The 15,152-nt window shown below is 51.2% G+C and overlaps 1 protein-coding gene across 1 annotated transcript; it reads right to left on the reverse strand.

Annotated features, from left to right (window-relative positions):
- Positions 1–8,200: 8,200 nt before the first annotated feature.
- Nkx2-6 (NK2 homeobox 6) lies at positions 8,201–11,439 on the reverse strand. The gene is made up of 2 exons (XM_013143310.2): positions 11,169–11,439; positions 8,201–8,823 (listed from the first exon to the last, which is right to left on the reverse strand). The coding sequence occupies exons 1-2, from the start codon at positions 11,437–11,439 to the stop codon at positions 8,201–8,203; spliced, it is 894 nt and encodes a 297-aa protein (XP_012998764.2).
- Between the last annotated feature and the right edge of the window lie 3,713 nt (positions 11,440–15,152).

A 15,152-nucleotide genomic window follows, 5' to 3' on the forward strand; every position in this document is an offset into this window, starting at 1 on the left:
ATCTACAAGATGAGTCACCTAGGGTAAGTCCCTTAACGTCCCTGATCCATCCACTATGAGAACAATACTTTCTTAAGTGGCTTTTAAATAAACCAGGGCTTGGAGATTATTTGTGCAGTGAAGGACACCGCTGATCACTGCTACCAGCATCATCGCACTGAAAACACTGCCAGCTACAGCTGTGTCTGTGCAGCTCTGATCTACTGATTCTCTGCCTGCTGCTCGTGCTCACGAGTCAGTATCCAGATAGCAAGGCAGAGGGCTGACCTGGCAAACAAACCGGAAGCCTTGCTCAAAGCCTAAGGCAGAGGCTTCTGTGAACTCCCCTGGGATGTGGGATTCCCTTTCCCACAGGGGAAACTGGGGGCAATGGTGTCCCCTGGTGGGCAGTTGCAGTTCTGCAAGCAGCGTCTATTGTCTCTAGCATGAAAGATCTTGGCGGTTGCCTGTGACATTTCTTTGTAAGAAATTTACAGGACTGCTCTAATGCAGGTATCCTTCGGTGGGGATCTGAGTTCTATGGGCATTTTGGCATCTCATCCACCTCACGCATCTGAAGGTGCTCTTTGGCCCCTCCTGCTTTACTCTCTCTGAGGCTGGGATGGAATAGCAGGATGAGAAAGCTGCATACTACCTCATGGATCAGAAAGCAGGGTCTGGGTGCTGAACCACTCCTGAGCACAGCTGTGCATGTAGATAGTTACGTAAAGGCAAGGAACAGTGCCTTGCAATGATTACAGAAAGGAAACAGGACATAATGGAAAGCAAATGGAGATTGGAGCCTCAGCTTCTACCTCTGCACTTAGAGGTTTTGATTTAGAATAACTTTTTAATTACCCTGAGCCTCAGCATCCTAATGGGGAGTTATGTGACCTTACCCAAAGCCTCTGGTTCCCACACATTTTTGTACTCTGTGTCCCCTTCCACGATCCTCTGCATAGACTCCCAGTCTTTCTCTTCACTTGCCCAAATCCTGATCCTTGTTCTCAGGAGCTTGGATGGTGCTCTCCTGGATCACTGTGGCTGCCTGAATTTCTTTCTCTTGTGAACATTCCTAAGCCCAGTACCTGCCCCTGTCTTTCATTAATTGAGATCCATGTTTAGTTGCTGGTAACAGTGGCTTCAGAAAGACAAAAGTTAATTTTTTCTCACATAGTCATTAGAATGTAAGTAGAGGAAAGCTTGTTTGATGATTTCATAGTGTCAGAAAGAGGTTTCTTGCTATCTTGTTGATCTGTCATTATCTATGATAATTGTTATTGCTTCCGCCACTTCATCTGTATTCCAGTGAGCAGGACAAAAAGAAGGGAAGTGGAGGGAAGCTCCCTTCCACTGAAGGCTGTGTCCCTGAAGGTGCACTTATTACTTGTATTTACATTCCTGTCTTGGTTACTTTTTTCTCTTTGCTGAGATAAAATAACCAGTGCTCCAAAGGAAGGAAGGAAAGGTTTATTTGGCTCACAGTTTGTGGAGGTTTCAGTCCATACTCAGCTGGCTCTAAAGCAGGCTGGTGCAGCAGAGGCGGAACCATTCATGTCAGCAGAAGCCAGCAAAACAAGAGCAAAAAAGGCACAAGGGAGGAGTCAGCCTCTTCCCTGGCTTATATACATAGGATGCCCTCCCTAGGGCAGGTACAGCACTCACACCACCAATCCCAGCACCAGACCATGAAATAACCACAAATTCTGGATTTAGCTGCCTCGGAAAAGCCTGCTCCCACAACCTCATGAGGCTTTGAGGGGACATTTAGACTCAAACAGTAACAATCCCTTTAGCCAGAATTTCTTTACTCAACATTGAGGGTGAAGGAATGGGTGTTGGATGATAGCTAAAAACATCTTTCTCTCTCTCTGTCTCTGTCTTTGTCTCTTGTCCCCAGTATAAGCAAGGAGTGATTTACTACAATAAGAAAAGGTTCCGTGTGCTCCTGTAGTATGTCTTCTCTCTCCTGGCCAGTTGTAATCTTGAGGACAGGATCTCTGCTTCATGCATTCATGTCTGTGTCATTTGCCTCCTCCCTTCTCAGTGCAGGGGAGAACACTTCCCTCCTGGCAGTAGGTCCTTCCTGGTATTTTTCAGACTGTTCTTATGTTCCTCCAAGGTGCTCAGCTGAATATTCCTAATTAAAGTTCAGTTGACCTACAGGAGAATGGCTGAACGGACTTTCTTTCTCTCTCTGATCCTGGTCCTGGCTGACAGAAATTTCAAGGGTTCTGTTACTAGGTCTCAGGAGCCACATCCTTATCTGAACAGAGAAAGAATTTCTTTCAGATGGTTCTGACTCCAAGGTCAGAGAATAAGTCTTCCCTGCAGAACTTGTGGGGCCAGGTAAGGAGGCCAGTGGCAGTTACTCATGCTGTGATCACATAACCCGATGATACAGAGTATGGAACCCTACCCACGGCAGGCACAGCTGACGTGAAACATGCTGGTCAGGAAACATGCTGGGCTGGACATGGGCTCACTGCTTAGAAGGACAACTGACCTAAAGGTCAGTGTGTGATGATGAGATATCCATACTGCTACAGAAGCATATTCTAGAGAGCCTGCTGCAATCTGGCTTTTAAGACAGGGTTCCTATGGGCAATGTCCAGGAAAGCCAAGGGGGCATGGCAGGCTGAGTGCCCCTTGGACACCTCACATTGTCACATAGGATTCCAATTTCCTGGGCCTATTAGTTTCAAGCTAGTAAGCTGGGCTGGTGCCCAGAGCCAGAAGGAATTGCTGAGGCACGAATGGGGAGAAGATAGATTTGACAGAGACCAGTTTATGAGACCTGCCTCTTGGGGGCCATGGTAGAAGGCATACTGAGCTTTGTGGTGGAGCTGCAGGGAGGATCTTTGCCTTGCTTACAGTGGAATCTGGACTCTGTCACTAGGGTCACGTCTTTGTCTTGGGCTGAAGTGGGAGGGGGTTTGCTGGAGGAGTCTAAACAAAGTCAGCGGAAGGCAGATTGCTTCCCATGAAGCTTTCTCCTGGCTGGGGGACAGCTGCTGAGAAGAAGGAACAGGCTAAAAGCTCTGCTCTGCTCTCAGGAGCTGGTCCGAGGGCTGGATGAGCCAGTGTCCCTGGAGTCTCACAGTACAGCGGAAAATGGGGACAAAACAGGAAGGAAGGAAGCAGATGCCACCGTCTTCCAATATGGTTTGGCCTTCGTCCTGGGTACTAAAGATCTAACTGACAGTTATATCTCTTTCAGCCCTGCCACCTTCTCTGGCATCTTGCCTCATGTGCATCCCACTTGACTGTTTTTGCCACACTCACTGTGTGGCTGAGCTACACCACTAACCCATGCATACCCTCTTAACACCTTCCAGGGAGGCTTCTACCTGTCTTATGCATTTTTCACTTAGGGCATGAAGAAAACAAAGTCACTAAACAGTTAATCTGATTTGTGTGAGGACCTGAATCCCTGCTGAGTGCTCAGTGGAAGTAATAAGGGGCTGGAGAAGTTTGGTTCCAGTTCTGTCACTAACTCATAGTGTGGCTGTCGTCTTTCTGTCTTTGGAGATTTTGGGAGCAATCATGCATATAGAATTGTCCCTTAGTGTTTTCCATGGGAGTGGTGGTGGGGATTATAGGCACCATATTCCTTGGATACCAAAAGCTAGGAATGCTAATATGCCTTGAATAAAGAGATATGGTAATCACATAAAACCTATAAATCTCCCATATACTTTTAAGTCATCTGCAGACTACCTAACATAGGGCATTCACCTCATTTTGTTTTTTCAAATTCAGTGTAGTACTTATGGCAAGACAAATTCAAGTTCTGCTTTTTGAAATTTTTTGTATTTCCTTTGCAAATGTTTTGAATCCAAAATTGACTGAATCCATGAATACAGAGGCTGGTCTGCTCTGCCCCCAATGGAAAGGGTGAGTCCAGGATGAAATTACACAGTGGTTACAAGGGTACACCAGTGCAGGCTTTTATGTGCTACATAAATAGAAGTCCATCGGAAGATGGGTCCTTGTCGGGCAACTCATAACAGCAAAGGAGCCCAGGACAAATGCCAGCTGTAGGATCCTGCTGTTGCTGGGAGAATGGCACTGCTAGCAGGAGTCTTTCAGTATCTAGCTGGAAACTACCTATATTTCCAATTAGTACATACTTTGAAGTACATGCACTTAATGTAATACAGCAATGGAAATGAGCAAACAAAAACTACCCACATAGACATGGAAAGATCCCACACAATCAGGTTGAATAAAAAAAGTGCAACTCACACAAGGATACCTGCAGGATGCTTCCACTTATGCAATGTATAAAATCAGGCAAAATTACATCATGTCATTCATAGGAGTCAATTCATAAGGAAAAGCCTGGAAATTATTATTTCAGAAGTCAGAAGAGCTGGTACCCATTTTGGGAAAAGAGTCAGGGAAGAGAGTTACATCTAGAGTGTGGGGAGGGGGTTTGGGGGCGCTGGCATTCCATGTTTCTTGCCTTGATTGGAAATTCTGTGTTTATGGGTAATTTTTAAAGTGCACATATACATTTTATGCAGTGTCCTGCATATACGACCTATCACCAAGTTTTAAAAGTGGAAAGTATGTGAAATTAGAAGAAGAGTCCCAGCTTTGCAATTTTAGACTTTTTTTGTCTTTTTCCTTTTTATCGGTACCAGGAATCAAACTCACGACTGCCTGCTTGCAACGCAGGCGCTTATGCCGCTGAGCTAAATCTCCAGCCCCAGCTTTGCAATTTTATAGATGTGGAAACAAACCCAAAGAGGTTAGGCCATAGAGCTTGTTCTTGGTCAAACTGGGACCAGAATAAGACAACTCCCAGCCCAGCATCACCATCTCTCTACCAAGACCTGTTCTGCAGAAACAGAGGACAGAGGAACACAGCTCTTAAACCAGAGCCTTGAAAAGGGACCAGTTGGCCAGGTGATACAATAAAGAACTGATAAAAATGCTGAGTGTTCTAAATACCTTTCTAATGGATTTTCTAAAAGGATTAAATATCTCCCACCCAATCATGATGATAGTGGTAATAATCATTACTGCATAAAAATGAGTGTCAAAAATCTCCGGCCACTCTCGCTCCAGGGACTGGCAGATGGGATCAGAAGGCACTGCCTTGAGGGGGTGGAGTGGGGAGAGGAAGGACAGGGAGCCAGGAAGTCTGCAAATTTATTGACTTATCCACCTGGCCTAGGTGAGACCCTAGCCCTGGGACAGTCAGGAAAGGAACCTCTGCTATCTCTCTGAGAGCTTTTTTGTTTTGTTTAGAGGTCAATTACTTCCCATTTGGGGAACTTGTGAACATTAAGAGGTGACCGGAGTGACGGGACTGAACGATGGAGATAAGAGGCTGATTGCTTGCAGAGCAGCTCCCTGGTAAAAGCCCTGCTGAGGATAAGCAGTTGTTGGTAAGAAACACACACACAAAGAGGGCAGCTTTCAGTGGGAAGGAGAGATTACAGAGACCAAAGACTGGCAGCCTTGGGGGTGGGTGTGATGGGGTGGGAGGAAGGTTTTTAAGTGCCCTGTCAGGCAGAATGGGGAGATAGAGGAGTTTTCCCTCACTTGCTTTTCCTTTGGGAAAGAAATCTTTGGTGTCTTATAATGCTCAAATTTCTTTGTTAGAAAAAGAAAAGCCATGTTGGTTGCACTTGGACCAGGAGTTTTTTTGTTATAGTTTTTTACTTTTAAATGTTATCCACACATGCGTGCAACAGCAGACTAGAGAGCAAAAGAAAAGATGTGGGTGCCACTGTGGTCTTCATGGTGTCACCCCTGAAGTGTGGCTGTGCTGTTGGCACCTTGTGCATTTGACACTGGAGAGGGAGAGGGAGAGGGGGAGGGGGAGGGGGAGGAGGAGGGGGAAGGGGAAGGGAGGGGAGGGGGAGGAGGAGGGGGAAGGGGCAGGGAGGGGGAGAGGAGGGGGAGGGGAGGGGGAGGGAGAGGAGGGGGAAGGGGCAGGGGGAGGGAGAGGGGGAGGGAGAGGGAGAGGTGCCAATAGAAGGATCTTGGACTTATAACTAAGCAAACCGCATGCCCCAGTCACTGAATGCAATTTATAAAGTCTCAGATGCTGGCCTTGATTTGTATTTCAAATTATTGTAAAATACAACTTGGCCTTTGGCAAGCACTCCTTTACTTGTCTCCATTCTGAAGTCCTAGACATCTCCTGGGACCTGTCCTAGTTAAAAACAAAACAAACAAACAAACAAACAGGGGGCTGGGAATTTAGCTCAGCGGCATAAGCACCTGCCTTGCAAGCAGGCAGTCCTGAGTTCAATCCCCGTTACCCATAAAAAGGAAAAAGACAAAAAAAACCAACCAAACAAACAAACAGACAAACAAAACCAATGGTCATTCCCACACTAATCACCGATCTTGACCTCCGTCTTTGATGCCAACACCCGGATTTTGTTTCTCTAGAGGAGTTTATTGCCAGCCCCGCTTGACTTGCAGCATACACCGCCTTGTATTATTAGACACCTTCCTCATGCTGGTCTTTGCAGGTCCAGTTAGACCGTGAGTTCCTTAGGGGACAGGGCAGCAGCCGACACTGAGTTTCTCAGTAACCCTACCAGGAGTGCACGGCAATGGCTGTGTCCTGGTCACTAGGTCGAGGCTCCTTTGTTCCCTTGCCTGGGAATCTTACACATCACCTTCTTCCAGTGCCTTTCCGGGTGGGATGACAATTCCCATACAGTAAACACAAAATCAAAAAATTGAGAAAAATACCCCTGAAGCATTGCAAGATGTGGGAAGTCATTATTTGCCCTAATTCTCTTGAGAGTTAATTAAATTAAATTAAAAGTTAATATTTTTTATTTTGGAATCTGATCTCAGAAAAATTTAATACATAGGGAACACCTGAGGGGCAACATTGCCTTTAACACTGTATGACACTTCTCACACGATGAAGATTTTAACTAACTTCTGTGTCTTAGTTTAACTGAATCTGAAATATATTTATTGCATTTTTTTAAATCCCAGGGGCACAACTACAAGACGCTATCATGTATTTCTAAATAGACTTTTATTAGAAGTGGAGATGGAGAAATAAAAGGAAGAAGTGATTGAAATAAAAGAGTGAAAATGTAAGGGAATAATAAGAAAAATATGAATAAGATTCCTTTTAGCTTAAGCGTGTAAGTGTAAAGCGTGTGTAGTCAGGTAGACTTTACACAGAATCAAACACTATTTCCGCAGCAGTCAAAGCAATCGGGTATATTTAGACAAACAGCAGATGCGGTACATTTTAATTAAACACGCAGATTTATTAAATAATAGAATTTAACCGTTGCTAAGTCCACAGCAAAGTTCTAGATTTTCCTACTAAATCTGTTCTGACAAGCACAACCTCCCAGGTTCCTATTAACACACTGAATTAGCTTTCCTGCTTCAGCGTGCGTGTCCGCCTTGGGATGGGGGAGTGGGAATAATGTCAAATTTTCATGATTTCTGGCAGTTTAAAGTTAGTTCCTTTCAGGATTCACAGCCGCGTGGAGACCTCCTTTCCTGATGCAGAATTTAGAGACGGTTACGTTTAAAGGAAAACCTCCGGACAGGGAGGGAGGGGCAGGAGAAGCAGACAGGGCCCCCTCCAGGCCTGGCTCAGGGTTGTTTCTGCTTCGGTTCCAAGTCGCCCGGAGCTGCCCGCGAGAGCGGATCCGGATGGCCTGCCCCAGGGCAGCACCCCAAGGCCGCGCAGTCTTCCCACTCCGGGTGTTGTGTGTGCTGGGTGGAGGACATAAAACGCGGGGTCACCGGGCGAGCCAGAACGGAGCCGTGGCGAGCGAGCGCGCTCCTCGCAGGGTCGCGGGCGTCCCCAGAGCACAGCGTGGGTGGCAGCAGGGCGTGGCTCGCAGCCTCAGTTTCCCTGGGACAACCCTCCGGAGCTCCCTCCTCCCGTTGCGTTACCTCCACTGTATCCAGGCCCACCAAATTCCTTCGTGGGGGATGAAGCCCCGCTAGGTCACACCCTTGTCCACCTCCCAGGACGAGGGGCTGCGCACGCCACCGAAGAGCCCCTGAGGGCCCGGTGCTGAGACCCTAAAAGTCACCGGTCTCTGTGCTGCTCCTGCGCCAGATTCTTTGGGGAGGAACAGCCTCAGGGTCTCGGGGACTCATCCCAGGCAGGTCCAGTCCCAGACAGCGCGACCAGTGGGCGGGGTGGGGGGGTGAACCCCAGCACCAGCGAGGGGGTGAGCTGCAGAGCGGGGCGCAGCGGGGCGCCTCACCAGGCCCGGACGCCCGGCAGAGCGGCGGGCAGATGGCCCTGGGGGGTGGCGCCTGGGCCGCTGTGGCCGAAGCCCGAGCTGGCCGGTGGCGTGGGCGTGGCGGGGCCGGGTCCCGCGTAGCCAGCGCTGTATCCTGCTCCGTACGGGGAGCTCACATAACCGCCATAGCAAGAATAGGGCGCAGCGGGCGCGGCATAGGCGCCGGGGAAGGCGGACGCGCCCGGGCCCAGGCATGGCCTGCCATCACGGACCAGTACCGGCACCGCCACCCGGCGCGGCGCCAGCGAGTGGCCTGCCAGCTCCAGCGACTTGTCCTGGCGCTGCCTCTTGCATTTGTAGCGCCTGTTCTGGAACCAGATCTTGACCTGCGTGGACGTGAGCTGCAGCGCTCTGGCCAGCTGCTCGCGCTCCGGCGCCGACAGGTACCGCTGCTGCTTGAAGCGCCGCTCCAGGGCCAGCACCTGCGCCTGCGAGAAGAGCACGCGTGGCTTCCGCCGCTGTCGTGTCCTGGGCTGCTCCGGGCCACCACCGCACACCCGGTCTCCGCTGTAGCCAAGGCTGGGCTCCAGCTCCCTGCTGTTACCGCCGCTGAGGGGCAAGACCTCGGCCAGGTCAGACTCTAAAAGCAAGGAAAGCAATACTTAGCATTTTACCCAGCCTAGGCTCACCTGAGCAATCCCCACCTCGTTTTTTAAAGGGGAGCCCCGCCCCAAGCTTGCACTGTGCACCCCCTTCTCCTGGCCCCAAACTCCAGGCCCAGTGCCTTTGTGTGACCCTTGCCTCCTAGCTCTGTCGCTTTGGAACCTTCCAGAACATAACTGTGCTCCTCTGTGGTCTGCGGTGTACTCGTCCGTTCCGAAATGGGATGGAGCCAGGCATTCTTTCCTTGGGCTACATAAGGGGGTCTCCTTTGAGGGAATTTCTGCCTGCAGCTCAGTGAAAGTGTGTGTACCTGTTCCATTGGGGCTGGCACCCCATGCATCGTTCGGAATCCAAAATTAAATGAAATAGTTTGCCACCCAGGACTCCTGGCTTGGAAGCAGCTTCCTCTGATGGCCCTGGCATTGAGGTCCACACCTGGCTTTTTAGAGCTGTTGCCTCTTCTGCCTTTGGGGTCTTCCTGGCAAGCAGATGGCTTGAGTGTCACCTCAGAGTCCTCTTTCCGGGCAAGAAGGTGACGCGGTGTGTGAAGCCCACCAAGAGGCATCCTTTCCCTCCCTGCTTCTCACCGAAGTTCTGCCTTGGCTTAAGCCCGGTTTTACGCACAGGACAGGTGGAGAGGAAACCGTGAGTTTTCATGGAAATTCAGGCCAGGAACTTGGAGGTGACCAGTTGTGGGGAGGTGCAAGTTCTTCCCTCTGGGCAGACAATGTCTGCTGAAGAGCCTGTGGAGGTTGGAACCCCACTCAATCCCCAGCTGCAGTGGCACAGATTTGAGGATAGAAAAGCTTCTTTCAGAGCACTTGCACATCGAAATGTAAAGTGTAATTGACTTTCAGTGACACTGTAGAGCAAGCAAAGACTCTTTTACAAGTTGCTATCTATAATACCAGCATTGGGGAGGCTGAGGCAGGAGAATTACTATGAATTCAAAGCCAGCCTGAACTGCATAGGTGAAACTCTGCCTCAGAAAAATTGGTGGTGGTGGTGGTGGGGGAGTCACCATGAAAGCCCTGGAGCTATGCAGCACCTTGGGGTGTGCTGGCACCTGTCTTTCTGGGTCTGAATCTTGAGTCCCCTCTGCTTTGCATCCCTGCAAGGCAGGATACTCCAGAGGGCTATGAGGTGGTGAAGTCCACCAGAACTGTGCCTGTACCACATGACAGTCACCCGGCTGTGAGCTCGGTTCCGTGGCTGGTTCTAGGTGGGTCGCACTGTGTGTGGCTGGCACTGGCAGCCAGCAGTGACCCAGGGACCTTTTCTCAGCCAAGGCCAAGTAAATGCTGAGTTGGGGCAGCACCCAAGGAGTTGAGCGTTTAGAATCCTGTGCAGAAAACCAGGGAGCTTCTAGAGAACACAGCAAAGTTTCATTTTCTCCAGGCTTCTAAACTCAGAGAATAACCATCCTGTTAGTCCACAGGTATCTCCTAGAGTCATTTGCTTTTATTTAGTTGGCTAGTTGCTTTTTAACTAGAGGCACCCTGGTACAGCTTAGCAGGGCAGTACCCCTCAAGGTGCTGGCTGAGGTACAGAGGCTTGGTGGGAGCAAGGTGGCCTCTGTATCTCTGGGGCTGTCAGGCCTTTCTGGTCAAAGTCTTCTGGTGCACAGAAGCCAACCCAAGAATTCAACTGTCACTCTTTTCCTGCAGTCTGAGTACAGGTACCAGTGCCTCACTGCTCCAGGACTCAGCCAGAGCAGTCTCCAGGCCAGCTGAAAGCTGAACGTGGTCCTTGACACGGAGGACCTGGCTCCAGTGACCTTAGGGCTATAGGTTCCAAGGATTCAGACGCCACCTGCGTGGTGGCAACGGGAGGGCACCCCGGCCAGGCCACTCAGAGAGCGCTAGAAAGTGCTGCCTGGGACAGAGCCCTGACGGTTTCGCTGCGTGGGTGGCCGCAGGACTTTTTTGTTCTTGTTTTTGGACCGTGTAGGGTAGGCGGGGAAGGGCGGTAGTGACAGCGCATAGCAATGATGCCGGCGCCTTAGTGGATTGTATCTAAGAATGAAGAACTGCATGGGCGTGCTGACCGCGGGAGCTGTCCTGGGAAGCGAATCCTTGAGATCCAAGACTTTGTTTTCGTCGGGACTAAAGAAGCAAAGCGTCGTGTGTGTGTGTGTGTGTGTGTGTGTGTGTGTGTGTGTGTGTGTGTGTGTCTGTGTTTGGGGCCGTTGGGAGGCCTGTCTTTTGGATTCCTCAAACGCAGAGGAAAACGGGGAGGACATGGAACCCAGAAGATTAGGAGACGCGATGCCCCAGCTCCCTCGTTATTCCTCGGTAAAAAAGAAGACCAATGTGTACTCACCTGGCACCCCAACCCGTTCTGCGCGCATCTCTTTCACTGCCTCACAGGGACCCCCACGAGGCTCGGATCGCTCTCGACCTCTGCTGGCCCCCCTACAGGCGCGGTGAATCTCTGGCGCTGGCGGTTCCCGGTGCACTCCCACGTACGGAGGGTTTTCCGGGCTCCCCTGTAACCCCCACTGTGGGGAAGCCTGGAAGTCTCCGGGCTCGCGCTCCAGCCGCAAGATGTCCTCGACGGAGAAGGGGGTGGAGGTGGCCGGGCTGGGCAGCATCTTGGAGGCGGAGGGGGCGGGGCCGAGGAGTCTGTCCCTATGCTGAACAGCTTCACCAACTTCTTTCCGGCGCTGCTGCGGATCCCCAAGACAGATCGGAGCTCTGGGGCGCACGGCCGGCGTCCCCTGCGGCGCCTTCCCGTGGGCGCTCTCTGCAGGCTGGGAGCCCAGGGCCAGCGGCCAGACCGCGGCCCCCCATTGGTTCCCGCGGAGACCACGTGCTGACCTGCACCTTCCTCCCCCAGCGGGCTCCTTCCGCGCCCTCAAATCCCCAAGTCCTTGGGGCGTTTGATTGGAACCCAGGGCTCTAAAATCACAGTAAGCGTGGAGAGATGGTGCTGCGCGCGGTTGGCATCTCGGTCCACACGGTACGGGGAGGGGCTCCCGAGGTGCACCCGGGGTCCCCTGGGACCCTCGCAGAGGGTGTGCGGGGTGGAAGTGTTGTCCTTTCTGTGCAGCCGGAGCCGGTCCACGGGCCGGGGCGCGATTCTCCAGGCTTCACTCTTAGGAGAGAAGACGGAGGCAGCAGCGGCCGCAGGGCAGCAGCGGAGGTGTGAAAGTGCGCGTCCGGGTCTGAGCCGACGCGGCCTGGGCTGGTGGCCGCGGGGAGGCCCGGCTGCCGGGGAGGTCTGCGGAGATCCGGCCGCCGGAGCAGCGTCCCCGCTCCGGAGCGAAAATCGGGCGAAGGGCTGCACTCGGAGGAGCTGAGAGGATTTGGAAGGAGGGAAGATAACAGTCTGGTTTTGAGAAGGTTAGGAAGCGGGGCTCGCCTCGCCTTTCTGGGCGCAGTTTCTTTTTTCCTCCCACTTCCCATCCCTCGAACGGATTGCTTTGAGCTTGCGAGCACGCAAGAGCGCGGCGCAGCCTGGGGTGGGGTGAGGGTGAGACCCGCGTGAGTCTGCACAAGCGCTGCTTCAGGACAGAAATACGGGCTTTGGTGGGGGACAGAGCGGTGTGACCTCTCAAGCTTAATTTTCATAAAAATTGGAGATAAACTGGGCGTGGTGGCCCACACCTGCAGACATCACTTGGAAGACTGAGGCAGGAGGATTCCAAGTTCAGCCCAGCTTGGGCAATTTAGCAAAACCCTATTTCAAAATGAAAGATCGAAAGAAAGGAGGTAGGGTGGACTTCAGTGTGGCAGCCCCTGAGTTCAATCTCCGGTACTGGAAGTAAATAAAACGGAGATAGTAGTATGTCCGTCATCGGAAACCTGCGAGAATTGAGTGAGAGAGAGTGTGTGAAGCCGTCACCGACCCCACTGCTGCTGTTACTACCGGAAACACGACAACACGACGGGGTGCTGAGGGATTTGGAATCTTCCAGGTTTTTCAGTCTTTCGAAATCAAAATGGGATCTTGCTAGAGTTGCTTTTGGGATTTCAGATCAGACTTCTTTCAGGCCTCCTTATGCGGGTTCAATGTTACCAGAACGGTTTGGGTGTTAAAATTCCCTGATCTCCGCGTAAACCCCACTCGTCCTCCAGCCCATGCTAGAGGCCACAACAGTGAGGGAAAAATGCGTCCACGATGTTGGCGTGTTCGATCATGCGGCTGCCGAGGGAGGATTTCACACACGACGTGTCTCATATTGTTCACACTGAAGCTTTGCCCGCGGGGTACCCCACAATGCACCCCATGAGGGAGAACTGGAGGTGACCCTGACTGTGACCCTACTCCTTGTCCTCAAATAGCATCCTGCCAAAACAATAAACTTTGAGAAAGTTTCTGTCTGTCTCTCTCTTTCTCTTTCTTTCCCTTTTCCCCCCCCTTAATAGTCACCCTTTTCTCTTAAAGGATCTTAAAATCTTCTAACGACACATGCATTTATTTTATTTTTTCTGACTTTAAAGCCATTCTGCACACCTTGGAAAAAATGGAAAGCAGAATGAGAACATTTTATTGAATTTCTCTGTTTATTTTTACATACAGACACAGACTATGAATTTGTGTATGTTCAAATTTAATGCAGAAGTGCGTCTAGTACTTCATTAGTTTTTTCAAGTATAATTTAAAATAGCAATCGAACGCTCCCTGTGACAGAAGGATTTTAACTAACTTAATACTTTTAGATAAAGCGCTTTTCCCACCGCTCTAATTGAGACATATATTTTGTGCCTTTGTGCTCATGCCTTTAATCTTTGTACCATAATCTTGGCTCATATTTTGATTATTTGCTCAGGATGTAAAAGAGACATTACTGATTCAAATGTTTGGTCCTGTCATAACGTATGGTCCCCGACTTTCCAGAAAACTCCTGCCCTCCCCCAGGTGCAGAGCGGCGTCTAGTTGGATCTTGTGTTGGTCGCTGGCGGCGCTCCGCCCCCGATTTCCCGGAGCCGGGGACCCTCACCGCTCGCTCCCGGCCTTCCAAGAGCTTGGCTCCAGAGGCGGGGCGACCCCAGATTAAAACAAAAACCTCAGACAGCCCGAGGAAGCCTTATCCCGGGGTGGAATTCGCTCTGCGGACTTTTGCGCTGGCTCGAGGTAGGAAGTCAGACAAGAAAAAGACACCGTGGGAGGCGATATCAAAAGGTAGCCCTTCGGTCCAATCTTAGCCTTAGGCTCCTGCTGGGAACAGCTGAGATGCGGGGCGCGAGAAGGCTTGCTGACCCCTCCAGAGCGGCGCAGACGCGAACCCTCGCTCTGGACAGGGCTGTGTGGGGCCCGGGAAACGGCATCCCTGGCGCGCCTGCCAAATCCCTGCGGGGACAGAGTATGCCCATCTGTGGCTCCGCTCCCGGTGCGATCTGTCACCGCGTTTTGCCTTCTCGGAATCACCTCCCAGGGCTCGAGACCATTGGCTGTGACCCTCTCTGTTCAGCGCTGTGTGTGTGTGTGTGTGTGTGTGTGTGTGTGTGTGTGTGTGTTTGCGCGCGCGCTCGCGCACAATCTTTAACTAATTTCTCCAGTTCCGGGCCAGTTGCCGGCTTACTGAGCTCCATTAGGGACTCTATTAAAGATCCCGCGCCTAGCCACCTGGAGACACCTCCGGAGGGACGAGGCTGGGCCGGAAAAGCCCGGGAGTCCCAGGGCTCTTTGCTCGGGCTCTGTGCAATGGAGGTGTGTGTGTGTGTGTGTGTGTGTGTGTGTGTGTGTGTGTGTGTATGTGTGTGTGCGCGCGCGTGCGTGTGTTCCTATGTGTCTCTTGCTCATTAGTGGAGATGTCCTCACTTCTGTTCCTAATATGAGGTGGGCACGGCCTCTATCAAGGGTAGAACTGGGGTGTCATCCCCACCCCCAAGTCTCCAAGGTAACTTAAACCAGGGCTCAGGTCCTCAGAGTATTTGGAGTGTTTTGGGCTCCTGTGATGAGCCAGTGGAGCGGGACCTCTGAGGACGCTGAAAGGAGGGGGCTCCAGGACTTTGCTCTGAACTTGTGCCCTTGCACCAGAGATAGAGTTTGAAATTAGGTCCTGTGCAGGGCGATGACTTGCACAATCATAAGGAATTTGGACACCACAGTTGTAGAATTGCCTGTCTCTGGTTGTCAGCAAAGATCCTTTTCTCCTGTTTTTCCTTCCAACTTATGGAGTAGTGGGGTGGTCCGGTAGCTACACAAGCTTTAAAGTACCATAACAAGTGACAAGGGATTCACACTGAAGCCTGATACTCGTGGGCACTGCGGGTTTAGAGGGAATTCACTGACTTTAACCTGGGTGCACATTTCCACACAGCTAACTAGGCTAGATTTAGGCTCTGGGTCTCTGGCCAC

Source organism: Cavia porcellus, unplaced genomic scaffold (genome assembly GCF_034190915.1).
Source record: "Cavia porcellus strain 051 isolate PalLab524CR breed Dunkin Hartley unplaced genomic scaffold, mCavPor4.1 scaffold_24, whole genome shotgun sequence".
NCBI lineage: Eukaryota > Metazoa > Chordata > Mammalia > Rodentia > Caviidae > Cavia > Cavia porcellus.